Source organism: Sander vitreus, chromosome 22, assembly GCF_031162955.1.
Source record: "Sander vitreus isolate 19-12246 chromosome 22, sanVit1, whole genome shotgun sequence".
Classification (NCBI taxonomy): Eukaryota; Metazoa; Chordata; class Actinopteri; order Perciformes; family Percidae; genus Sander; species Sander vitreus.
In genome coordinates, this window is record NC_135876.1 from 6,481,323 (window position 1) to 6,508,473 (window position 27,151).

The window sequence follows — 27,151 nt, forward strand, 5'->3', positions numbered from 1 at the left end:
GCAGCCACCATCTGCTGATGAAGATCAATGTGACCGAATGTGAGATTGTTTTCTGAACAGCAAATTTGAGCTGGTGCTGCTATACATTTATAAATATTTCAACCGAGCCATGCCTTGAGATGTCAGCAGCTGCTCCTGTCCTGCCTTGTAGATCTGTGTGGAAGCCATTACAGTCCTATGTCAGCTTGTGTAATCAGGGACAACGTGCATCAAAGTGCAGTTTTGCAGACTTTGAAGTGGTATACATTTGACTGCCTTCTCGAGCATCTTGCTTTTTCATGGTTACGTTCACTGAATGTTTTGAGTGGAGGTCACAGATGTTTAACTTTCATCACTGCGGACAAAATTCAGCAATGACTCAAAACCAAATCCATTGTAAAAAAAACAAAGAGATATCAATTTCTGTAAAAAACAAAATGCTTGATAGGTCAGAACAGAACACAGGTTGTGTTTTTCAGAGTGGGTCAAATTCTTTTAAAAAATGCTGTTGTCAGTAATGGCTCCACCTACACTTACAAAACCCATAGTTGAATGCAACAAGTTCAAATTATAGCCTACATAGTTTTCAGTTTCATAATTAGTTTAAATAAATATGCAGTTAAAATAGAAACTGCAAGTGAAGAACAAAAATGTATTTCTCTGGTGTATGTCTAACACTGGCTGTACATTTCTGGAGGCTTTTTTCTTTATTTTTCTTCTTTTCACCAACAAATCCAATGGCCAAATGTGTCACCTCATATTTTTAACCTTTCTTCCTTGCCATTCTTTCCACAGTTTCCCCTGGTTTTATATCAAAATGTTGCCCCATTTGCCTTGAATAGAGCCATATCCATCCTTCTTTTGAATGACACTAAGACAGGATTTCCCTCAAGTTCCTCTAATCGGTGTCAACACATAGCATGGGCACGCCTGCATCTTTTCTAACAAGCTCTGACTGCTATTGTGAATCCTTGTTCGCAGGACTAAAATAACATGAAAGAGGACTAATAAAATAGACTTCAATACACCGGGGCTGGCCCTATATCTTATTACCAGTTGAGTAGTGGGGGTATGCTCAACAATGTCAACAATCGCAGGCAATTAGGAGCTCAGACGCTCAGAGAGACAGATGGAGACTGCTTAGTGCTGAACAAACAGTTAACATCTCACTTTGTGAACGAGAATGGAAAGAGAGAGAGATTAAGAAAACAGTGGCGAGAGATGTCCGCTTTCAGTGATTTTCAACCATCAGTAGGACTAACACTAAAGGAAATCCATAGCAAATGAAGTTTGCCTTCCTCTGTATAAAAACATGGAGTGAAGTGTGCTGTTACATCTAACCCAAACTCATTCAGACAATGGGAAGAACAGCAAAGGATCCCTACCACGTCAGACCTCCACTCCAAACCAATTTCATTGACAAACTGACTGAATAATTGGATGCCAAATATTTTAACTTTCAAGGTCTGAACTTCTGACCCATAATTTAGAAAATAGCTCTGCTTGGTGTAACAATTAGCCGTCTTTCCTCTAGAACCAGGTCAGGAAAGTCACAGGACAAAATAAGCTTTGCCTGTCTCAAGCCATTAAACTGCAGAAATATTTGACCTCTAACTTCTTCCTGCTTGATTATATGGGTTTGGGTGATTATTGTTTGGTCATAGTTAAAAAAAATAAGAGGATGTATGACCTTAAACAAAGTGTCAACCAATGAGTTGTATCACTCCTAAAGTAAGAAGTTTGAGTTAAGTAGTAACACCGCTTGTTAAGATCATGTGGAAAGATGAAAGTGTTTCGTTACTTAAAGTCTAGGCGTTTGCACAGCAGGAAGAAATGAGATCCGGTCTGAATGAATTAACAAAGAAATTAACTTGATTACATTTTTCCAATTATGAGGAGTAAATCCCATTGTTGGTACAGATCAATCATGGAAGAGGGGAACGGCTTAAAACAACTCTCAAATTCTAATTTAAAAACTCTTAATTGAAAAATCCCTTTAATCAAGTGTAATGGAAATGAACAGTGTGCCTGTCTGTCTTCAATTTCTCTCCCCTTACTTTGCCTTAAAGTCCTGAATAGTCACTTGCCATCGAATGTACCCCTTATTCCGCTCCTCCTTCCTGCCATAAGTGTGTCATATTTCCAAGACAGAAAAGGCACAGTCAGATGTGAGTAATTAGCAATTAGTTTCGGGTCAAAGGTTGGACCTGGGACTTAGAAATTAGTCAAAGAAATATGGCACTGAAATTGGGACTGAAGCTGAAAGTTTTAGCGACATGAGTCAGATAGTTTGGCAGTCGTACAACACTGACGGTCCAAAAGGATGACAGTGTCAGACGATTGAGGCACTTCATGGAACCATTGGAAGTTAATGTTGTGCCAGGGCTTCATAGTGTGTTACATCAATTATCATTCATTTCACAAGTAAGATTGTTATAATTGTTAATTCCTGGATGCAGGCATTTATGACTCTACCTAATTGCAGTCTGCAGCTATATATATATATAACAAAATGTCTTTTCCTAGGAATGATCGCAGAAAAAAAATTCACATTTATGCTCAGGGTTGTTTTTTTCACCTTGCATCACTAACATCAGTTTAAAAGAATAAAATGTATACTTTAATATTTGTATATACTGTATATGTGATGAAATGAACTGGGTAATAGCTATAACTATCAAGAGAATACCAAAAACTAAATGTATTTTTCATTTATAGCAACAATGAAATACTAAAATCTTGATTCGTTTGTGTGTGTTGCTAAAAACCCAATGTAATTATTATGCTGTGTTACAGAGTAGTGCACAACTCTGATCAAAGTAAGGTCATGTCACAAGTAGATACTCAAATAAATACGATTCAGGAATAAAACTATTTGAGTGTAAGAAATCCATTAAGCAGTTGGTGGCTTTGGAGATAATCTGAGTCCAGTGGTGCATGAGTACGGGTATCTGGGTCTGTGCAGCTCAGCGCCACTCTGATAGAGCACGGCGCCTATCGAACACTCACCCACGACTGGTTGAAGCTGTAGGTGTGCCTACGGTCATCGATGTCATCCTCATGCCTGGCCTGCTGGAACTCGTTCCTCAGCCTTTGTATCCGGTCGTGGTTACTGGGAGCCATCTGACTGCTGAGAGAGAGAGAGAGAGAGAGAGAGAGAGAGAGAGGATGTAAAATATTGGGACTCCATTTCTTTTCATAGATCTTTTTCTTTTAGCAGTTATCTGGAGGTACTTTTTCAGATAGCCCTCACTCATAAATAACACCTGCCACATTACTCTGTTGTAATTGATGCTTTTTCATATCTGAATAATTCACTTACCCACCCTAACACCTCTCTAAATTGTGTTGAGGATACCTTGATCTGACAGTTATGATTCCCTTTTGCATCCCTGTCTGACATCTCAATGTTCTTTTTTTCTTCTTCTCCTGAACATCCCTATAACTGAAAGTGTCCCTCGTGTACCATTGTGAGTGATGCATGTCCCTTTTAGACTGCAGAAGAATGTTGGCCTTTTATGGTGCGCAGTCATTAAACACTGTGGAAAACCCTCATTTACATCCCCTTCATTAAAGGGCTTTGAGGGGCCTGTCAATAGGAATCAATAGCCTTCCCTCAGCTTAATCAGGCTCTCCTTTTATCACCAGCTACAGAGGCAGCAAATGACAAAATGCATAATTATGGTGAGACAACCGGCTTGATAATAGGCTTGTAGTTATGCATACCACAAGGATGAAAGTGCCCAAAGGTTAGGAATTTGTGCTGGGAGGCGATGGATAGGGTGAGTGAAGGAAAGGGAGATAAAGGTAGGAGGGGTGTTCTCGCGGATGGTGCTGAGTGAAAAAGAGAAAGGTTAATCAAGAGCATGTGAGAAAAAGGAAAGAAACGAAGTCTGCCAGGACCTGTTACCCTGTCCTTCTGTGTCCTCCTGAGGACCTTTTACAGGTGGCACGCCAGCGGTGGAAGTGATTGCTTATTTGGGCCCAGAGGATTCTGGGCGCAATTATGGTGATAATTACAGATTAGAATGAGCACATCCTTCTGATGATAATGGGCACTAGGACATGCTGCCAATCAAGCATTATTAAAAGCACAACAAATAGCAGCTCATAAAGGACAAACGGATCTCGGTGCATGCCCCTGAGTAGCACTTGGCGAGACACAATATCATGTTATTCGTACCGCCTGATCAAAATCAATTGTATTAGTTATAGTCCATTTGATTTTTATAGCTTTATGTAAGTGAGAGGAGCAGGAAGCATACATTAAGCTTTTTATGTGGATGTGGGCAATTAGTTGGCTCATTGAGGTGTGAGGTGGCATACGCTTCGAGGTTGGGGGGGTGATGGTGATGGTGATGGTTCCAATACTGTTCATTACAAAATCAATGTTCCCTAAATATTGACAAGACGTTGCTTAAATAGCATAAGCAATGTTAAAGAAAATAAAAGTCTTAATTGTAGTATAAAACAACAGAGCTAATAAAGAATGGGATTTGGCCTACTTTTGCTCTTTTATCATACATGTTTTTTATAACTTTTAACTACAAAGGTAGCACACAAGAGTTATGTGAAACCATTATCAGCTGTTTCTGTATGACTGCCAATGCTACGTGCTCCATATGCACATTGAGTTTATTTTCAAAACCCCACTCAACATGCAGGTTTTCAGATTTCCCCAAAGACATGTTCTAAGAAAGTGTGTGCGCCTTACACTGTATATACACTCACACAGCACGGAATTGAGAAGCATAAGAAAAATAATAATACAGTGTACGCAATACAGTGTATGTCTTCTTCACTGCTTGAGAGAGAGGTTTGACGAGACTGTAACGGGTGGGAAAAGACCAACCATAGATCTGGGAAGTCCAATGCAAGCAATTAGTTTAATACCTGAGGTTGGGCAAAGAGAAGACCAGGCTGAATCCAAACAAACAGCCTCGTAAATTTTTCTCTTTGACCCTCCAGGGAGGGTCAGTGCTAGCATCAGCATCTCAAACATGCACCACTGGGCTAGGAAAACCAGAGGGGGCAGTGGGAGCCAGCTGGGGATCCAGAAAAGGGGCCACAACCCAGGCTATAAACAAGACTGCTTGAGTCCATATCTACTTCCTACACAATAGGACATATTGCCCTTCTCTCACCCACAAAAGCATCAATCTAAGAAAGAGGGTTGGCCCATATATATCCAAATTTCAGCTCCAGTGTGTGATGTATGAAGTTCTGGGGAGTGGAATGGGAGATCAACGAAGACAAGATCTCCGGCAAATTAAAGAACCAGCAGCAAGGCACTTCAATATGTTTTTCAAATGGAAATTTGCATCGCGTAGGGACTGGGAGCAGGGGTTGGAGGGAGGGAGGGGGTTCATGGCAGTTCAAAGGAGGCCTGTGCAATATCTAGATTATCTTCAGTGGCTTCTCCTCTTGGTCCTCCACCCACCATTGGGTTACCAAGTTGATGGAATTCTTGAAAAACACTCCATGGAATTCTCCAGTGTAAATATATTCATATGGTAAGAAAACAGAGCTGGAAAGCTAAGCACTGGGGAAGAGCAGGAATCAAGCACAAAGAGGCACCACTATCACTGTGACAGCCAGTAGCAGGCCTGTCTCCATACATAAAGAAGATGGATTCGGCCGCCTTCCCTGTGAGCTCCCCAACGTTTGGGCCCCTCAACGTTTAATTAGTCAGCATGATCATTGCAGATGCATCAGGTGTCACCGCTTATAAATTCCCCTGTGAATACATTGTCTGTAATGGGCCTGAAAAACAAGAGCTGCAAGAAAAGATTGGGGGGAAAGACTGGTGGTAATTTACGTCAGCAAACCACCTCAGCAATTTGGATGAATGTGTATCCCTATCAAGCAAAAGAAAGGGGTAAGGGAATATGAATGACGGCTGCTCATCAGTTTGCCATAAGCCATGTGTTTGTGCATAAGGGAAAAGGTCACAGGTTGTGTACGTGTACTCATTTACAGGCAGGCTGTCTGCATCATGATCGTATGAGGTTGCAGGGCTTAGCCCCAGTGCTGTTTTTTCGCCCCGAAAGCCCTCTGTTAAAATGTGAGTCAACAGAAAATGGGATACCGCCCGTAAAGTAATTAAAAAAACATGCAGATAAAGTATCCATATGCCACAACCTATTCACAGCCAGTATCTTTATGTGTTCGCAGTCTGTAATGTCAGCATTTGGCCTCTCAGGTTGGTCATGTTGCTCCCAAATGCAAGCAAACATACCCCTGCAACACAGAATGACAGATGTAGAAAGAGACACAAAGAAGCTGACACACACTCTGCCTCTCCCTGTCTCTCTTCTCCTCACTTTACAGACACTTGTATTCTGTAAAGTCACACCGCTGCTGTATTTATAGCTTGGCTGAAAGCTTATTCTGAAGGCTTATTGGGAGAGGTGAACTTGTGAATTCACAGACATGCCGTGTCAGGTCAAACAACAAGTATTCAGGTCTATCTGAACAATAGCAGACCTTCTACTGATCTCCTCCTCCTGCTGTTGCTCCAACTCATTCTCTCCCTTATTAAGGAAGGATTATAAAAACTAGTTGAAGTAGGATAATGCCAAGGAACAACAAGAAAAAAGCCTTGAGCTTTTTGAACTTGTGGTGAATAAAGCTTAGTGAGTATATCACACTTTTTATGCTTAACACTTACGGTGTCACAACTTATAAAGGAACACATTTTGTTAGTACTTATGTTTAAAGAACCAATGGTGTGCATGCGTGTGACCCCTATCCCACCTGTGTTTTTCAACCTGACCCGTTGACAGGGGTCATGAGCCCTCTAAAGCTGCAGTTGGGGGTATGTGGATGCCTGTCTGTGTAATAGTCATCCTTTGATCCAGGAGGATTTGGCAGATGTCTCACACACCACAAGGCTTAGGCCAAGGATCCAAACTATGGCATAGTCCCTTCAAAGTTCATTCTATTTGCTTCTGTTGGTGGATCAAAGCTGCGCTGAGTCTCAGCATGCCCTATAAACACTGCCACTGGCCAATAAAGGAGTAATCCAATCACTGAGAGTGCAACATTAGTCATATGAGCATACCTAAGGTCAGGGGCCAGTCCCAGCCAATCCGAATGAGACAGAGAGAGTGTTATAATCCAGGGGGTAAAATGTCAACAGAAGTTTGACAGAAGTTCTGAGAGTTGTCATTTCCAAGTAAAGTGAAAAGGGCTGAACTGTTGGGGCTTCAGTGTGACTTTAAAATCAGACAGTCTGTCATTTCTTATCTGATCACTGCTGATTGAAATTCTATCAGATTATCTGGTTTCTTGCTCTGGCCGCAGTATCTTCACACAGCAGATGATGGTGCAGGCTTCTTAAGTTTGGGCCCTTTGGCAATCTTGCATCAAGTCAAAGGCTTAGCTCATCTTTATTCCATCGCCCCGTGGACTTTCATTTATTTCAAAGACAGAAAGATGAGGCATTTTCGGGGAGATGGACAGCCTTTGGGACCTACCGCGATGATAGAAAAAGATTAAATCTGCATTAACGCTGGTCATTTTCGAATGGGAGAAGTGCCAAAGATAAAACTTTTTTTTTAGTCTCCAGAGGAAATCAGCATATATCGGCCAATCTGCCATGATTCTTACAATCAAACAAAAGCATTTGAAGCATATAGCCATCTCCCGGCATTTCTTTTCCCCTTATCTTTAGTCTCTTATTCCATCTTCGTTAAAATATCTCCTAGTTTTTCTCTTGCCCCATCTCTCTCATTTATTTCTTTCTTATTCTTACCATATGTTTTATCTCTGAATGCCTCAATACTCCTCTGTGGTTACGGGAATAGGTCATGAATTCCCTTCTGTCCCCTCATCCTCTCCCACTAGTCTAGTAAGTGACAGCTGCAGGTTGGACAAAGGCCTGATAATACCCTGGATTTGTCAGGCTCTGACTTCACCCATGTGCTCCTTTCACTGATGCACTGACAGTGGCGCCTTGCCAGCTTCTAGATGAGTGCTGTTGCTGTTGTTGAGCTGGGTGTGAATGTGTATCCATGGTTCCTTTCAAACTCCAAAGCAGCCCATATGGGCTCCTTGGGGGTCCTAAGAGGCCATCGTCCGGGATGCTTGCCTAGGCCATGGTGGTGGCGTGACTGGGGAGTGTGGAGCTCTGATTAGCAAGGGAAGGAAGCAACGCCTGTAGAGCTCCAACAGGCTGTTCAGCATGGCTGGCCCCTGGTGTACCGTTCATCTCTTGCTTCCCTAGTGTGAGAAATGAAAAAACAGCTCTGCCCTGCAGGGAACCACAAAGGACCCTCAACAAGGGTAGCAGTTTTCCAGAAAATGAAGAAAATAAGTACTTCCTCAGCTATCTCTTTGTTGCTTTAGAAAGCTATACCCCTCAGTAATTCATATTTGCCTCAGCACACATGCAGCCTGCCACCCCCTCTGCCCCAACTTCACCCCAATTTGTTTTATAACCCCAAGGACATGTGCTCCAACCACTCTTCTCTACAAGTCATTACATTTCAAACGCTTCTTTCTTTCTCTCTATTTCATTCTTCTGTTTGAGACATTGCCAAAATGCAGGTGCAAGTGAGGAATTGGCCTTGCAGCTGTCTACATTTGAGGGAGACACCGTCGATGCCTTCTGCCCAGCCTTTTCACTGACACATTTTATGGCTTCAATTCCAATAAAAATGCACCGGAACTGATCAAAGTGCTTTTGTTTCTGCATGTTGCGCCGTGTGGATGTATTGCTCATGGTTAGAAGGAAACAGGTGTTACCTTTTCTACAAAAGAGGAACTAAAAGTGATTTTGGTTGTTTTTAAATCCGTCCAATGCTGTATCTGGTCAGTGGCTGTGTGGCTTTAATGCTAAAATAGAAAGAGGCCAGAGGAATGGCTTGAGGCAATGCTGTGGCATGTACACCTGGATATCCAAAACATTATAGTGAATACAAGTTTAAAAAAAATATGGATGCTAAGTTGCAGTCCGGAAAATGGATCAGTTATTCAACTGATCCTGTGTAGCTGCTCTAACTCAGAGCTAAGGACAGACAGGACTTGATTTTAGTGTAAATATGGATATCAATGTATACTGTACAGTACAGTCAATGTTTCATGGAGAGGCACAAGCACTGCTAAGATTGAATGTTTACATAAATTCTAAAAAGATACTCCACAAGATTATTTTAGCTAACTCTCATGAGTTGCATCAAAACTGGTTTATATCCAACAGCAGCGTCCTTTTAACTGACCCCTTTTCAGTCCTTATCTACTGAGTTATAACAAATAATACAATGCTTCTTTGAGAGCGGTTTTATACAGCAAATAACATGATAAAAAAGGGAGAAAGCACAACATTAAGACAGCATGTTGTGCACTATTTCATGGGCACAACTCCAATTGTATATAGTTGATAGACTCTCTGAAAACTTTCTTCACCTAAATTGCTGGCAACTTTTCTGTAAGTTATTTTCTGGGAAGAATGGAACCAGGCAGCATCTGACTGACAGCTGCGTCCTCCATGAAGAAAGAGATGAACTTTGAAGTTAAGGCCTGTAATCCCAATGCATTGATTAAGAAGCACTCGCTCACTCTGAGAGAAAGAGAGAGTGAGACTTGGAGTATGGTTGGGACTGCATAATGCACAAACACACACTCAAACAGGCATGCCTACACGTCAAAGTAAGTTCAGAGCAGTGCCACTTCGTAATGAGACAAAGCTGCACTGCATGCTAATGATCAAAGCTAATCACGTGAACTTGCAAGCACACACAAAATTTGCTGGATCATGCTCCAGAACTCTCAAACAGTAAATCTTTTATTTTCAAAAAGCATATAGACAGTTTGAAAACACATGTGTGACAGCCCAAGTCTCATAACAGAGTGAACAATTCCCTTCAACTATGAAATGTTCATGTCTACTGTCTCTACTGTGCAGTGTTACCGCTGTTTATGCTGAACAGAGGCATCTGATGAGCCAACATTCCTCTTCAGGGTAAGAAGAGTGAGGTGTAAGTCTTAAATAAGGTGTGAAGGCCATAGGCTAAAGTATCCATCTAAACAGGTTAGCTCAGCTTTTATGAGCCCATCAGGCCTTAAAGACAGCTTGTATGAGATATCAGCTAGCTGGACACTAAGAGGCCAGAGGAGAAGTGAGCTGGGGTATACTATATGACCATGTCTTCCAGTATACTCTTTTATGGACCTTGACACCAAAATATTTGGTCTAAGTATAGGTTGGCGCCATGAAATATGAAATTGGTTGCTGTTTTTTGCATTAGGTGACCTCAAATAAATGTCCAGTGAGGCTGGTGTGCTGCTGCGACAAGTCACCTTTGCAGGTTTCTCTTTTAAGTAACACTCCAAAACCCAGAGAGGGCTGGCGGAAGCAGCGGCTAGACGATCAACAGCACTTAGACAAGAAGGAGCCGATTGGATCTTGAGACGAGTTTGTGCAGCCAAGTGCGGATGCCTCAAGTGCTTTGTGTAAATTAGATGCCACGTCTGAAGTTTGACAATCTTCTAACTGAAATTGAGTAAATTGATGTAGAATTAAGGGGAAGGAAAATAGGGGTAGAATAAAACTGCAAAAGGAACTAATTCAACATGTTTTGGAACTATGGAGAATAAAAAAAAGAAAGGGGGGAAGCTACTTGTCCTCAATCTCAATCTTGGTGTACTGCCACAGTCAGAGTCCCACAGAAACAGTCCTACAAACATCTCCAACCTGCCGGGCCAGGTCCAACTGAGCTCATCACACAGCTGTGTGACCCTGCACCCCCCTGCCAAACCCCTCCTTCCCACTTGACTTACTTTTTAACTTTGCATTCTAAAACTGCCTGATCCTTCAGCTGCTCTCATGTGCTGGTATGCCCACAGGCAGCTTGTTAGAGAGCCATACGTTTTTCAAGCACAGCGTACCACAGCCTCAGCACAGTAGCAGGAAAACAGACGGGCTGGAGGGGAGGAATTCAAAGACGGGTCTTGGTGTGAGCCCCCGCTATAAACCAGAGAATGGGATGGAATATTCACATAACTCACATGAAAGAGTTGGTGATGTCGGCTACCATCAAACCTCATCCAGTGTGCCATTCAAAACTTCTCAGATTTCAAGTGGCGGTAACTTGCCCTTCACTGTCTTGTTCATGTCATAATATGTAAAATAAAATGTCTTGCTGTGTTTTCAAAATACTGTAATCACCTGAGAGTTTGTCTATGGTCAGTTTTTTGCAAGTTCTAGATAGTTACAAGTTATGAATGATTCACAGGCTATTTTCCGTAGTGTATGAGGTAAAAATTTGTACTTTTCTTGTTTACCAAAAAGATGTTATAACTCTTGACTTTAAGAATAGTGTTTATTGTCTAGAACAGGCTATTTTATGAATTTTTAGTAATTGCATACTGTTACTTTAAGAGAGCAAACTCGCACATTTATTGCAGTTAAGCTGTTATACTGAGGAAATTAATGGAGTCAAACGGTTTTCATACCAGTCCTGTCCTGTTTTAGTTTTACATTATCCAGCAAGAAGATACTGTGGATTTAACCTGCTTGTGACACATGTGGAATAAAGTTGTTTGTGTTTTCCCAACTCAACAACTGATGTTGAGTGGATTCTTGTAAACTACATCAGCTGTACATGTGTAGCCCTAGCCTCCTAGTCGCTTTTACTGCGGTGACACAGAGGGTACCACAGTGTTTTGCATTTTCCTGCCTGGAGGCAAACATTTCTGTATGCTGATATTGAAACACTTAAAAGGCAGCTGTTGACTTCTCACCACCACTTCAAAATATATATGCAAAACCTTTAAAAACAATCCCCATTTGTAACAATAGTGGACTGTAACTTTGACCGAAATGAAAACAAGTACGCTGTTTACTATGTGTTTACAACGTACATAGAGTTCACCATCTGGTCTCTGCAAGTTGATCTTCATACCATTCTGTGATGAATGAAAACCAGTGTTTTCCTGCGGGTTGGGAAAAACACATAAAAGCAATCTATGCTTTGGAGCATGTTTAACAGTGTGTAAAAATGTACTAGATAGATTAAAACAATGGTATGGTCCTTTAATGCAAATATATGCAAATATATCAGCATGTGAACGAGCAGATGAATCCACTCCAGATGCAGATATTCACATGCAGCTGACCCTCTCTTTCTCGTTTGCTGTTCTAACACGTTGCCAGAGTGACACACTCTCACTGGCTACCTACAGTATAATGAAAGGCTAATATTAGATTTCAAATGGGCCTGGCTGGTGCAGTGGCCATATATTACATATGCATTCAGAAATGTATCATTTGACATCTGGTGCATAGTTTTCAGAGGGACTGGTAGGTTTAATTCTTTCCTGTGGCATTTCTAGTAACATGTTCATCCGCTTTTTAAAATCCCCTTTTAGCAACTAACAAGCCAAGCAGATATCCTGTTTTTTATTAGGGTGTAGGGCCCCCAGGTTTTATTCTGGAAGGCCTACACCTGTAAAGTATCTCATTTACTGCAGCGTGGCATCACACTGTGCTGAATGCAGACAATCGCTCCCTTTCCAAATGTCAGTGCCTGGCGCTCAGTGGGCGAGCCACGAGCAAGCGGTAAAAAATTCATGCCAGCCCTCCGTAGGTCTCCTTGTCATCCCATGCTCAAGCAGCCCCCAAGTCTTCTCTTCCACGACCCCCTGTGCCGCCGCTACTTCCTCTATACATAATTAACAAGAGAGGCACGGTAGGATGCACGTCAGTCAAAGCCTGGCTAGAGCCAGGGCCACTTTAAACAATAACAATATTGATAGTGGGTGTAATAAAGCAGAATTAAAAAGATGGATTCCAATGGGTTTTTTACTGTCGGCACAGCTGCTCCCAGCTTAAAGTGGTGAGGAGGGGGGAAGGGGTGGGGGTATTGGGGCGACTAGTTGGTGGTACTGCTAGGGAATGGATGGGAATACAGAAAAGGGGAGAAGGGAAGGGAATAAAAGCACAGGAGGTGAACTGTTGCCCCTTTCCACCCCACACTATCCCCTGGCGTCCTGTACTGGCTGCGCTCCTGTCTACTCCATTACTAAATTAAATCTCGGAGCTCTCTTCTGAAAGTCAGAAGGACAGAAGAGGAACGAGGTCAGGGTTCGTGACCTTTAGTAATGGCCATGCAGACAGACGAGCCAAAGGAAGAACAAGATGAGGCCGGCAGCATCATTTCAATTTAGGTTATCAATGTTATGTAATAATCAATGAGAGGGTCAAGAGGTTGGCAGATACTGACAGATGGGGAAACAAAAAGGAAGAATGAAAGGACAAAAATGAGAGAATCATAGTTAAAAAGACTAATCAATGTTCACATAACATTTAAAATAAGTTGTCTCCTATAATTAAACATAATGACAAAAATGAATCATGAGCATCAACAAGGGATTTGCATGAGAAAAGTTCAACTCTATCAAGAGCTAACTTTACACAAAACAAAATGTGCCAAAAAATGAGTATACTTTTTCTAGTAAACAATCATTAGAATTTAACTTACTGTTCCCTATTTAGAAATGTATGTGTCAATTTCTTTTTCTTTTTAATACATTTGTATGCATGTGAAACCTATTTACATATCAAATACCCCTGTCCTGTGTGTTTTACAACGTTGCAGTGCATCTGTACCAGTCCATAAAGTCCCAAGTCAAGCCAGTGAGGGAGAAATCCTGCCATTACTGCTATCTCCCATCAACCTCCAGAAGCCTTACATATGTTAATGCCCATTCAACCTGTGACCCTCACATTCATGACATCATTATCAACCCAGCCAGACATAATGTTGGCCTGTCACCACCATGATCTATGGCCACAGTGGCTCTCTGCATTAATTAAGCCGTAACGTTGCCCAAAACTGCGAAAGTCGCGACGAGCCTCAGCATGGCCATCACTCGGCTTAATGTGAGTTCGCATCCATCACCTTGCATCAGGCATCAATCAATCAAAAGCCTGTGTGACAGCTGGGGGCCCCCCGCCGCCCAATCCACCGCTACTACCACCGTACACACACACACACACACAAACTCATTGGCTGTGATTATGATCTCAATTATCATCATGACTGTGGGCCACCACTTCCCCTGTGACCGACATGCTAATCAGGAGCAGTGGCAGTCAATAATCAAGGCATGGAAAAGGCCATCGGGTGCAGGATTGGTCAAGTATAATCATATCTTTGAATGTCAATTGGTTTAAATGAATAGGCTTGGACCCCTGCAGAACTACACAGGAACTTGTTTGAATTCTTTCTTACTGAAGAATATGTGTACAAATTCCAAAAGCTGATCTTGTGACATTGCAGCAGGGCCAAATGTGATCTTAGAGTGTCTTTGTCCTCCTTAGAGATTTAGTGGGCCATAAGTGTCCATGTTCAGCGCAGAAAGCTATGAGGTCAGCTGTGACAAGCTTTTAGTCTACAAGATATTAGCAGTGGCAGCGTTCCCAGTGCACACACATGCTTATGCACAAACACTCCACTCCTGAATAGATGAGGCAGCAGCTAAAGCAAGTCTCAGTGGTCATTTCTTTAAGCTAACAACAGTGCTGTCCTGTTTTTGATTTTTTTCTCAGCCACGGGGATTTGAACCAGTGGAACTTAAGATGGGCTTCGGGCCTCAGCAAGCACACAGATATCTGATAATGTTTCTCCATGCCTTTCAACAGAAGACAGGCTAATAAGGACGACTTTGTCATGAGGCTGGATTGTTAGCATTTCACAAAGATGTTTAGTCTCTTTCTTTCTTTCTCTCTGCAGGTGATTATACAAGGCCTTCTCCAAATATGAGCTGTTATCACAAACCCCGATCACAGTGTAATCTCTTCTAATCCTCCAACTAAACTGTCTCTGAGTCGGGAAAAACAGAGCTGTGAAGAGAGTGAGAGGGATACAATATAAGAAGAAAAGACAGAAATTTTGTACAGAAGCCAGAGTCTGTAGCCTCAATAACAGAAATCTATCTTATAAACTGCCGTTTCAACAGTCGTGGAAGGACACTACAACTTCACAAGAGGGAACTTGGAGTGGATATCACAGGGATGGGAAAAGAGCTATAGTAGTTCCCATTAAAACTCCTCTGCCTGCGTGTCTCTTTCATCTCATAACACAGTCCCTCCCTTTGGCAAGGCTTCACGTTTATAGGCAAAAACCCTATAAGGAGTCACATTTTAAATGTGACACAGCAAAGCACTCAGCCAAGCTCCTAATGAGAGAATTATTTAGGCCTGGTTAGGTGGCTCACTTTGGCACCAGGGGTTCAGGATGCACTTTAAGTGAGGGGAGCTGAGAGGCACTGATGACAAAACACTGTCACCTTCAGGTGGTTTAAGGAATGGGTGACAGGGAAGCCGCTTATGATGTTACTCCCACAGTCCCAGACAAGCCACAGAGGATTAGCCCCGAGTGCTAATGTAAAAAAGACCAAGCGGTCATGGGTTTGCCCACAGATGGCCAATGTGGTGGCTGATGTGTGAATGAATGCACCAGTGAGTCGAAACTAAATTAAGATACTCAGACTACATCTGCCTGCATACACACACACAAGCATACACACAATGTGCATACACATCCACGTACACGAAATGGTCATTAGCCCTAACCCTCAGCACGGGGAGGGGAGGGGGCATGGGAACAAAAGCATTAAGTAGGAGTGAACCCTTTAATTATAGGCCAATGTTTGGAGAACTCTCAATAGAGCTGAGAACAATAGAGGTCTTTGGTAATGCTAAACCTGCTGAGTTAACGCATATCCTCCAGGAATGACAAAACACACACACACACACACACACACACACACACACACACACACACACACTCTCACAAAGCCAATGGCCACGCCATGGAAATGAAGCAATAATTGCACCGTTGGTAACTGAGAACTGAGTGGCTACTCCAAGCGGAGTAAATTGGCTCTGAGTGTGGTGAGTTGTTGTGTGGGTCCTTGTAGTGGTGAATGTGTGAAGGATGAGACCTATAAATAACTTGAGTGCTGATTGTGACCATATGACCATATGAGAAGTGGCAGCTTTCCTTGTCAGTGCATTTGACAGGCTTAAGGATAACTCCACATGCCTGGCAAATTAGATTGGAGCTCTGGTGGCTTTGCAAAGAAAAAAAAGAGAGATGAATCCTTCCTCACTTCCTCTCTCTTCACCTCTATCTTCTTCTTCCTCTCACTTTTTCATCCCACCTTGAGAAATTCTAAGAAGTAAGTGATGAGCGGGTAATAGTTTCTATTTCATGTTTAAAGTCAGTGTGGCATGCTGGCCAGAAGCCGATAAATCAACATCGGTGCAGAGTTAAGACCATTATCACCTTTGAACAGTCCTACCCCTACCCATTTTCCACCAAAGCATTGGCAAGGTGATCTTCTGAAGAAGACGGGGCGAAGGACAAGTGAGCAGGCTATTGAAACGTCTCATGGCACGGATTGTCTGAAGGACACCATTGGGTCAACATCATGAAAGAGATTTAAAACGTAATCTTCAACATGACTACAGATGGAGTCAAACCCTGCCTGTCTTTCACCAACATCATTCTAAGAGACTGACAGCACAATTCCAAGTCCAATCTATCACCATCAGGAAAGACTTAATAGGGGAAAAAAATTAAATTAGCTCAACAAGTGGTATCAACAATGTCATAGCCTAATCAAAACCAAGGCGTTATCAAAAATAGTTTTAACAGGCCAGTTAATATGGCAAAGCTTAACTTATGCCATACTCTGGGATCTTGTAAAGATTAATGAGAGGGGAGAAAAGAGAGAAAAAACAGACTGATGTGTAAAATAGAGGCAACAACTTCAATGAGCAAAAGCAGCTGGTAGCAGTGAACAGCGGTTGCCATTTGGCTGGCGTTCACAGAATGCCAATCTCCAAAGCAGGGTGTGGCAGCTGTGCCAAAAATGGAAGAAAAAAAAAAAAATCAATTTAGCTTCCAAAAGTCGCCTTAACATGGGTAACTGGAGGGACCGAGCTCTTTTAAAGTTTTGTTTGCACTTTGAGATCTGAGATTAGAACATTTTATAGCAACTGGAAAAACACGCTATCTGTATGCAACCAAAATATAAAGAAATAAAATACATTGGTTGTACTGTCGAACGTAAAAAAAAAAAAAAAACAGTCCAATAAAATAAAACAGCTGAATGACACTCGTCGTTGGCAGGTTTGTGTTGATGAATGGCCGAATGTCAACATTTACCCAGGAACCAATTGGAAAATTCTTAAAATTCAATCACATCATATAAAGATAAGCCATAAAACTGTTACATTCATTTATTTCATTCCTCCTTCTGCAGCTTTTCTATGTGCATTTTTATGTTCTTGTGTGTGGCCCGTCCGGAATTCATCTTATGACAAACCGATTTAGTTTTTCCGCTCCTATATGGTTGCTATGCTTAATGCAATTTTTCTTTAGGCTATTTAAAAAGTGAAACCTAGTCATTTCACTTCTGGCAGGTTACGATAGTTTTCCTTAGCATACGTCCATATTTGCACAAGGCCATTACAATATTAACTAACCCTTCCCCAAGTGGGTGATTTCCAAACTTATGTAGCATGAATTGGCTATTGCTCCAGTAAGTCCAATATTCTCCAGTGCCCGAGTTATTTCAGTAATGATGGCTTTGCATGACAAGTGCTGATGGCCTGAAATGGCAATTTCTCTATAGGCGCTTTCAGATTAATTTCCTGTGTTGAATGGGAATAGATACATGAGACAGGCCCACTCCAGACAAGTCAGGTCCCTGTGTCTAGGATGTAAGTGGGCAAAGATTATGTGACAGCATTGGGAGTAATGAGAGTTCGCCACATGCTCTGGTCTGTGCGCCTCTTCAAGAGGAAAATCTCTGATAAAGAACTCTTCGTATTGCATTGCCAGACCTGTGGAGAAAGGTCTGGCTACACCACAGATACATTCTAGGATAGGAGAAAAAAACACTCTAGGTTGTTTGCAATTCTTTAAACCAATCACAATCGTCTTAGGTGGCCCTAATTTGTGGATGCAGCGAGAGTGCCTGTTCCAAACAGTCTCTGGACTTGTTTTGGTGGAACATTTGCACCCCTCAAAAGAAAATGCCACATATAATATTAAATGAAGTTAACTGGTCACACGATACAGTAAAGTTAGCTATTTAAATTAGCAGGATACATGGTAAAACATAATTTGCTCTTACCAGTGTATCACCGTGTGTACTTCGTCCAATCCTGCCAATCGGCCCCAAAACGTCCCAGTTAGATGCTAAATGCCGTAAACATATTCTTTGTAAATCTTTACAATCCTTCCCTGAAAGAACCAAGCAGGTCTGCCTTATTGCACGATTCAAATTTCCGTCCAAACTTGCCATTTTCAGCATGTGCCGTTAGCTTGCTAGCTTGGAGGTTTGTTCTTGTTGTTTCCCGTAGTGAAGGGATTTTGACACAGATAACAGCAGGGGAGGGGTAAAGGCTTATACTGGCAATGTACTTCTCTTGATCCAGACTAATGAACTCTAGACTTTTACTCCTCAGCAGCCCAGATAGACAGAAAGAAAGAGAGAGAGTGAGAGAGAACTGGAAGAGACTGACACTATCATTGTCATGATCACGATTTAGACAGGCTGCTTCTCACTTCGCTTGTCTTTTCTAACACACACTAATACACTCACAGAGTGACACCTATTCACAAACAGAAAAACAGAAAACTTTTAACACATCGGTTCATGTACACAATTCCATGGTCTCAACAGGGTGACTCCCTCACACAAGATGTAGTGGTCAAATAAAAAGCAGCAAAAATCCAGCTGTGATACAAATACAAATATGGCACTTTTGTTCCTAAGCAACTTACACCCCTCCTCTCCCCACATGCTCACACTGACTGCTATGTGGGACACATAGACTTGTGGGCAGGGAGATATGGGGATCGAATCACCAATCCTACAATGAATCGCTCCACCACCTGAGATGCAGTCACCCTATTATTTAGATTCTGCATTGGAAACATTCCAATAAATATAATCCGGGCAACGTTAGATTTCCTAAAAAAACACGTTAGTCAAATTATTTGCACAAGAACATCATTTATTTTTCATATATATTTACATTCTATGTATAATTGTTGTTATTTAGATTGTCTTTACTTTGAGGGATCCCCCATGTTGCTCTTCCTGAGGTTCCACCCATTGTGTCATATGCTGTAAAGCCCTTTAAGGCAAATTTGTGATTTGTGACATTGGGCTATATAAATAAAGTTAACTTGACTTGAAAGGGCACATGGGTAACAAAATTCTGATTGGTGATTCTGAATTCTGAAGTCACATGTTGGATAGGGAAATGCACACACAAGCACACACACACACACACACACACACACACACACACACACACACACAATCCCAAACCCTGAAATGTGTGGATCTGGAAACAAAGCAGAAACCCTTTCACACATACACATACGTTACACACCCAAACATACTGTACTCTCACTTACCCAGACTCCCCAAAACAGTATTCATGCGACAAACTCCAAATCCTTACACATGAAGAAAAACACACATATAAAGGACACACGTACACACTGGCTCTCTCAGGCAGACTCAAGGCTGCCTGAGCCCAGCATCTGATTTCACATGGCCATCTCATCGATCATAGCTTATAACGTCTGAGATGGACAGCTGCTGTTGAGAGCCAGAGGTCCCTGCCATTACAAAGCCATCTCATCCATTTACTTGCAGATCAATGGGACAGTTACTGAAATGGCCTTTGGAGCAGTGTGTCATCCAGCCCATACGCTTTAACTGCTTCGGTTGTGCACTAACTCCTCTCTCGCTCACCTGAGCCCGTGTCTGTCTTCTCAGGGCCGTCCTCTCTCAACTTGGCTGTTTGTTTGGCAGATTGACTCGGCGACAAGACCGCGACCCGGACCAGTGAGTCGTATTAAAGTTTCATGGTGGCGCTGGGAGTTTTTATTTTTTTTTGTTGGCTTGTGTTCTTTACAGCGTCACTCTGATTAACAGGTCGCACAGAAACAGAAGTCACTTTATGAATAAGTAATGGATCCGCCTGGACACTGCCAAGTCCCCATTTAATTAAATGAAGTCACATTTAGAAAAAAAAGCATGAGAAGATGGGAGAAAGAAATGGACTCCTCTCCTCATTTGGACATGAAAGTGAGGTATGATTGCAGCGTGGTAGGGGATTAATGACTCGTCACTGAAGACGATGATGAGTCTCGCTGAGGCTCCATCTCAAAGTCACCACACAGAGATGGGGACACTTTGGAACTCAAACTGAAAGAAATGCATGCAGGGGGTTCAAAGGAGCCTTGGACAACATTGCTTTCTATAGGCCTTTTTCTCACGCCTGTGCACATGCATACAAGCACACATACACATGCATACACATACCGCGGCATTCTTTTCACGTTGGACTGACCACTGAAAGCCCTCCAAAGAGAAGGAATCAAATAAAGCCGTCAGTGGATGGAGATTAAAAGGAGTGCTACACAGTAAAATTCTGATTTATGAAGCTAAGGCCGGGTTGCTACGGGGGTTTTGGTGCCATGGTAACCCAGTGAACGGTAAGGTCAATGGGGCAGTTGAATGAGTAGCTGTAGAATGGGGAGAAAAGAAAGGAGACTTTTAACCTCTTACTGTTCACATCTTTTCATCAAGCTTAAAGCCTTTACCAGGCTAACACATAAAGGTAGAGTTTCAATAAAGAGGTCAAAGTCCTCTTCATAAATTACGAAAGCCTTTCTCATTGTCGCCATTCTGGCCAGAAAAGACAGATTTGTGCCCTGAATGAGACAGGAATTCAAAGGCAACTAGTTCATGATTTTAACTTTACAGAAATGGCTCTTTTTATGCTCCTGTGCTGTATTTCTTTCTGTTGCTCTCTTTCCATTCACTATCTGCTTCTTTCCCTCTGCCATCTCTCCACTGTCCTTTATTGTCAGTCCACCACTACTGTGAAGCCAGTCATTCAGTCAGCCAGCCAGCCAGCCAGCCAGCCTGCCTGTTGTGTGGCAGTTCTGTGACCCACTGTGGTTAGTACTGCTTCAGTGTGTTGTGGTGTTTTGTCTGTGGGAGCTGTCCTGTGCATGCTGCTGTGTCCGGGGCCAAGGCCCTTTCCTATTGTCTGCTGCCATATGGAAGCCAGCACCAACATGGAGATAAGCCTGTCCTCATGCTGTTCCCTGACCTTCTCAGGCACGCAGCTGGCACTAAATGCAGAAATAATTATTATCCCAATTACCCAGGCCAACTCTGTCCCCTATTTGTGTGCTGAGGGTGAAGGGGGGGGGTCCTCTGAAGTGCTGGGGGAGATACTGTGGAGTGAGGTCCCACACAAAAGGGGACCACTAAGAGGTTGGTCTCATGCTGCCTGATGCACTGTTTATTAGCTTGTCTGCATCTGTAGAGCTGTAACGCTGGTCTATAAATCTTGGTGATGATTCAATACTGTGCTACTGTCAGGTATATGGGCTGTAACCTTTGTTTGAACCTAGTTGTAGCAAACTGTATTCAAACATGTCTTGTTAAAAGATGCAATGCAAACCATTGTTGCATCAGGTTGGGGTAATGGTAATACATTGGTGGAGCCACCAGAATAATTCTAGACTTTTTCAGAAAGTAACCATAATACATTTTAAAGTGGATACATAAAAAAAAAAAAATCAATAAAGAAGTTAAATAAATTTGCATTTCAATGATGCAATTAAAATATTGCAAAAAGTATTAAATGTTTCATTTAATCATTCAAAATTTTCATTATTCAGTCTTTCAACAATTCTCTAAACGATGATTAGGCTTTTTAAACAAAGTGCTCAAATAGTTCTTCAAGGGCATTTACATTTTCCTCAGTTATTCCATTATGTAGCACAATACTGAGCCCTCAAACACAGACGTTGACGTGGTGGCGTCATTGAAATAAATAAGGGGGCTGCACAGGACTAATGTCAGTTTATTTCCACCTTCTCTACGTGTTTCTCTTTTAGTTGCAAACCATCTGGCTGGACCAGGTGTGATGTTCGGTGACAGGAGGGCAAGTTGTCAATGGTTCTTTTTTTGAATGAGACATCCTTACTGCACAATGAGTTTCATAAATAAACGTTGCTCAAAGGGAAGTCCTTAATTCCTGCAACAGAGACAGGTTCAATAAAGTTGGCACCAGCCTTTAAAACCTGCTACTTTCACCTTCTCACCTTCCTCTAATCAGTTCCTGGTGCACACTGGAGCTGAGGAGACCAGGGTCGGAACAGGAATGCTCAACAGATGTTTCAGCCTTCCAACTGCTGGAGCATTTGTGTCATAAAGGCTGTCGGACACGCTGAAAGACGGATGGATAGACAAGACAAGTGCTGAGCTTCAAAGCCCGGGCAGGAAGAGGGGAAACGTTGGAGGGATTTAGCTCTCTCACAATGGATGTGTTCACTGGATGTGGAAAAAGCCCTGTGAGAAAGATGTCATTGCTCTGACCCCCCCCCCGTCGCCTACACCAGTGGAATCTTCTCCAAGAGTCCAAAGCAGAGGTGGGAGGGGGAGGCACAAGAGGCCAAAGAAAGTGGGAAAGATAAGGAGCCAGCCCTCAGTGACAAAGTAATGTATAGCATGCAGTGTGTGATGAGGCTCGTGGGTTGAGTCATCATCTGTGCTGAATACTACCACACCATAATGAAAACCCATGTAGGTGAACCACTCCTCAAGAGGCTATACTAAGATAAGATAATGTAATATTTGCCCACTATAACTTAAACACAGTGAAAGTATAGCTTACTTGCAAACGTGCAAACCATAAACATATGAAGCATTTACTTCCAGCCAGTGTACAATAAAAGTTGTAGAAGATGGTAGGCGAATCATACAACAAAAACACTGAAGGCGTCATTAGTGCCCAAACCGTCTGCACCATCAGCTCATCTTATCTCTGCACTTTTATTGCTTTCTCTCCCTGTGGTGAAACGCTGAGGCTGCTGGGGATGTTGCTGATTCCTCCCCGAAGATTTTTATCCTGACTGAATGCCATGGGAGCTTTGGGCGCTCAAATCACTTTAGAAAGCTGTATTTTATTGTGTCGTTTCGCTTCAGGGCTCAAGCTCCAAAGAATGAAAAAAATCATATCCATGCCATGAGAAATGATCTTACTTATCTTCTCGGGATCTCTGTAACGTTTCCACTAGATAGGTAAATAATGAGGTAAATGCCACGATTGGGGAAAAAATGAGGCAGGATTATTACATAGCTCTGTAGACCAATGAACATATCATGTCTTTATCGACTTTGGCCTGTCAGAGCTTGTCCTCTATTTGATACATAACAAACTAGATCCACATCCTATACTTTACAGCCTGAGGTGTTTTATAGAGGGTTAAGCAATTTCGATGCTGAAACTGGATCAAATTGTCGTCTTTCACATTGCAAGAAATCACTTTCTGACTTGTAGCGTCAAAGGGAGTGACCTGAAAGAAAAGAAAACAACGCACACCTCGGCAGAGTAATGAAAGCAACGGAGGGTGGATTTGTAGAGATTAGCCTGCCAGCACTTACAATTAAATGCCTCTATCTGGTCTTGCTTCACTCCATCACATAGAAAATGTTAAGAAGCAAAGAAGGGAACAGTGGGGTTGATTAGAGTGGGGTTGGGGGATTAGGTCTGAGCGAAGGCACTTTGAGTTATTTAAATCTGCCCCCTTTGTCAAGGTACAAAGCTGCCGTCGGGAAGGTGTATCATGACTTATTCGAATAAAGTGAATAAAAAGGCAGAAATAAAAAAAAAACACAGATATTGCTACTCGTCAGTGTTGTTTAGCTCTTCAGGTAACGGCTTCAGAACAAGAAGCGCTGGATTGGATTTTCCTGTGTTGGTAGGTGTGCTGCTAAAGCAGAGGTTCCATCCAATTAGGAAAGCTGTCAGAGTCCACTTTTAATTAGGGGCACTTCCATGAAAGGCCACTCAGTAATGAAGAGGTAGCAAGGTGGAGAGAATTTGTTATAAGTGTAATCTAATGTCACCTTGACAGAAAAGAAGAGTGGAACTGAGCTGCATACCATAAACACTGTTCAGATTTTAAAGAAAAAAAACTTCAATGCAAGCCACTTTGTCAATCACTTTTCACAATCAAGACTATTAAGAGTTTAGGCCTGTAACTTCTCGTGTACGCCCACCCTGAGAGACTACAGTCACTGGGGCTTTTTTGCCTCTCTCTTGCCTTGCCAAGACTGTGATCTTTTCCGTGCGTGTGTGTGTGTGTGTGTGTGTGTGTTTGTAATGGTGCCAACGAAAGGACTAGCATTTCCGCAGGAACACTGACCTTCTCTTTGCTGTTACATCCTTCACAAAAGATGAAAATGACTCCTGTGTTTCTGACAGCCACACTGTGTCATCAGTATGGACAGATTGTGGAAGTGTGTGTGTGTGTGTGTGTGTGAAGGGAGAAATGTTTAGAAAGAGAAAGGGGGTGACTTGGTGTCTCAGCAGGGGGACAGAGCCATCAAAGAGAATCCCAAAACCACTCATCTCCGTCCGCTGATGAGACACTGCACTCACACGGGCTAAAGCTCAGCAATGTGTGCGCATATACTTGTGTGTGCTTGTTCATTCTAGAATACATTGCTAAAAATTACTTGTGAGAGTGTCTGACCTCCATCTGTCGGGTGCTGCTGGTGCCATATTTGTTTTTGCTTCATCTGCTAAGAATCAAAGACTGTAATCCTGTTGAAATGGGCAGCATCACAGGCAGTCTTACAAGAGGAAATGTGTAAGTGTGATTTTTTTTTGTCCGTGTGTAAGAGGGTGTGTGGGTGTGTGTCTGCCCAAGGAAGAACATTCAGGACCTGACTTTTCAGCTAGCTGCCCCACTTTCTGTCTGCTAACGCACGCACGCACACACGCATGCACGCACGCACGCACACACACTCTTTGTATTTGTGACAGAGGCCCCAGTAGATGCTCTCTTACCCCAGCAGACAATGCCCCAGTCTGTCTACAGTACATAAAGACTCTCTGCTCTGAGTGTATGTCTGGGGTGTGCATATGAGTGTATGGTTCTCTGCCTTTAGGGGATATGTGTGTAGTTATGGAGTTGACATAGCTCTTTTGCTGTCATTACATCTTCCTGTGTCTGCTGCATGTTACCCCAGAGAGACAACCAGTCAATGGTCAAAACAGCACTTTTTGGTCATACCTTAAAATCAATTGTGATCGTGTCAATTGCTGAATATTTTAAAAGTTGAGTATTAGAGTTACACCAGAATCAGACCACACATTAGCCAATGTAGGGTGTCAGGAATGAAAATGAGTGTTGGGTAAGTGTTCCTTTGTACTGTAGCAGACTGATTCCATACTATTTTGTGAGCTTTTTCTTGCCTATAGTTTGACGACATCTACAACATCTCTGTGACTGTTCAGAAGCCACGATCGTTGACATTTATCCAGGACGTCTGTCCCTGGCCCCTTCTGCCTGAACACCTTTGCAATTCATGCAAATAATGAACTAAGCTATTATTGGTAAGGGTTCAACTTATAGTCTGACATATCTCTCAGCCAAGTTACAACAGGAGTTACAGTAAAGGCACCATGATTACCTCATCTGGCACAGGGACCAACTCAAAAGACCTACTGTAAATGAGTTGTGGACTGATCTCTACAACAGGCAGATATGAGATTTGTCTTAGATTGATATCTAAGACAAATCTCATATCTGCCTATGATGGAGGTTTTTCAAGTCCCGCTACTGCTCTTTTAACTTTACCAATAAGGATCATCCTGATTTACAGAGCATCTGACCCTTAAAGGATTTCTGACATTCATTGAAAAAGTATTAGTGTCCAGGGTTGCTATGCTGTTCCCAAGGTATGTCTACCTAGACAATCTTAATTTCTGAACGAAACACTAAATAGTTTTTGGCGTGAAAATGTGTGTTGGAATCTAATGAATATGGTTTTGTTGTCATGGCCAATATTGTTGACTTCCTTATCGGTAATCAAGGGTAGAGGGACGTTACATCCTACCGTGTGTGTGTGTGTGTGTGTGTGTGTGTGTGTGTGTGTGTGTGTGTGAAAAAGGAGGCTGACCCACTAAACACTCATTGTAAACCACATCTAAATAAAGTTATCTTGACCTTGACACACACACACACACACACACACACACACACACACACACACACACACACACACACACACACTCTTCGTCTGAGTGAGAAACACTGCATGACATTTCATGGATCCTGACAGGGACTGAGAGCAAAGAGAGTAGTGTGATGAGCGCAGAGCTCCTGCAAACAGATGATTTTGATATGAACTCATTGCCAAGTCATGTTTAGAATCTCAGTTTGACGGCCTAACGGAGCAATTTCAGACCTTATTGCAACTGCTTCAAGGTTTGCATGGCCAACATTACTGTAAGGTGTACACTCTTTTCATGACGGATGTTTGGACGAAGTTTGAGTTTAGCTGCAATAAGCTGCAATGCATCAATATAAGTGGATGGATATATTTCAGTCTTCTTATCAATAAAAAAAACAAAAAAACACATCTACAAAGACCTGTCATTCCATAATGGGGAACACACATGGGTCCATTGTTGCCTGTATTTACTATCAGGGACGTCACCCTGTGAAGAGACACCTACATACACTAGGTGCCATTAGAGCTACACTAAGAGTGCACTTTCTTTCATTCAGCAGCAACAATTGAGAGTCTTTAGCTGATTGCTTCGATTGATCGCACAGGAGGTAAGGGAGTCGGACACAGAACACCCTGCCATCGACTCCCTGCACATGGGAGGGACTGTGCAGCATTGGTGGAAATAAATCATGTGTTAAAATTATATTCTGATGTGGGGCCTTGAGTGCATATTGATTCGTAATTATTTGCACTAACAGTGGCGAGGGAGGGACAATGCCATCCATTACTGTGTGAAAATAGGCAGGGGGATCAATGCGAGTGGAATAGGGATTGTGGTGAAAAGCACGGCGGCTGTTCCTCTGTCAAAGGCGATCATTAGCCCGAGCAGAAGAGAGAGCCCTCTCCGCCATGACCACAGCTTGCTTTTTACAAAGCTGACGGTAAATTACATTCCATTCACGGAGGACAAAACTGACCTCACTACTCTTGTTGTGGCACAGGCAGTAATGTAATAACAGTGTCTGTGGACTGGGGACAATCATCTATTGCTTTTTGCCTTTTTTTTCCACGCCACTGATATCTTATC

At 42.4% G+C, this 27,151-nt stretch overlaps 1 protein-coding gene across 12 annotated transcripts in view; it reads right to left on the minus strand.

The window, feature by feature from the left end:
* The window catches only part of LOC144537414 (partitioning defective 3 homolog), a 382,981-nt gene that overhangs the window by 15,799 nt on the left and 340,031 nt on the right, over positions 1-27,151 (minus strand). For 11 of the 12 annotated variants that reach the window (XM_078281137.1, XM_078281139.1, XM_078281130.1 and 8 more), the window contains one exon: positions 2,989-3,109. In XM_078281137.1, coding sequence (XP_078137263.1) covers positions 2,989-3,109 — 121 coding nt within the window. The remainder of the gene's footprint in view (positions 1-2,988; positions 3,110-27,151) is intronic. The other variant, XM_078281134.1, reaches the window with a different exon arrangement.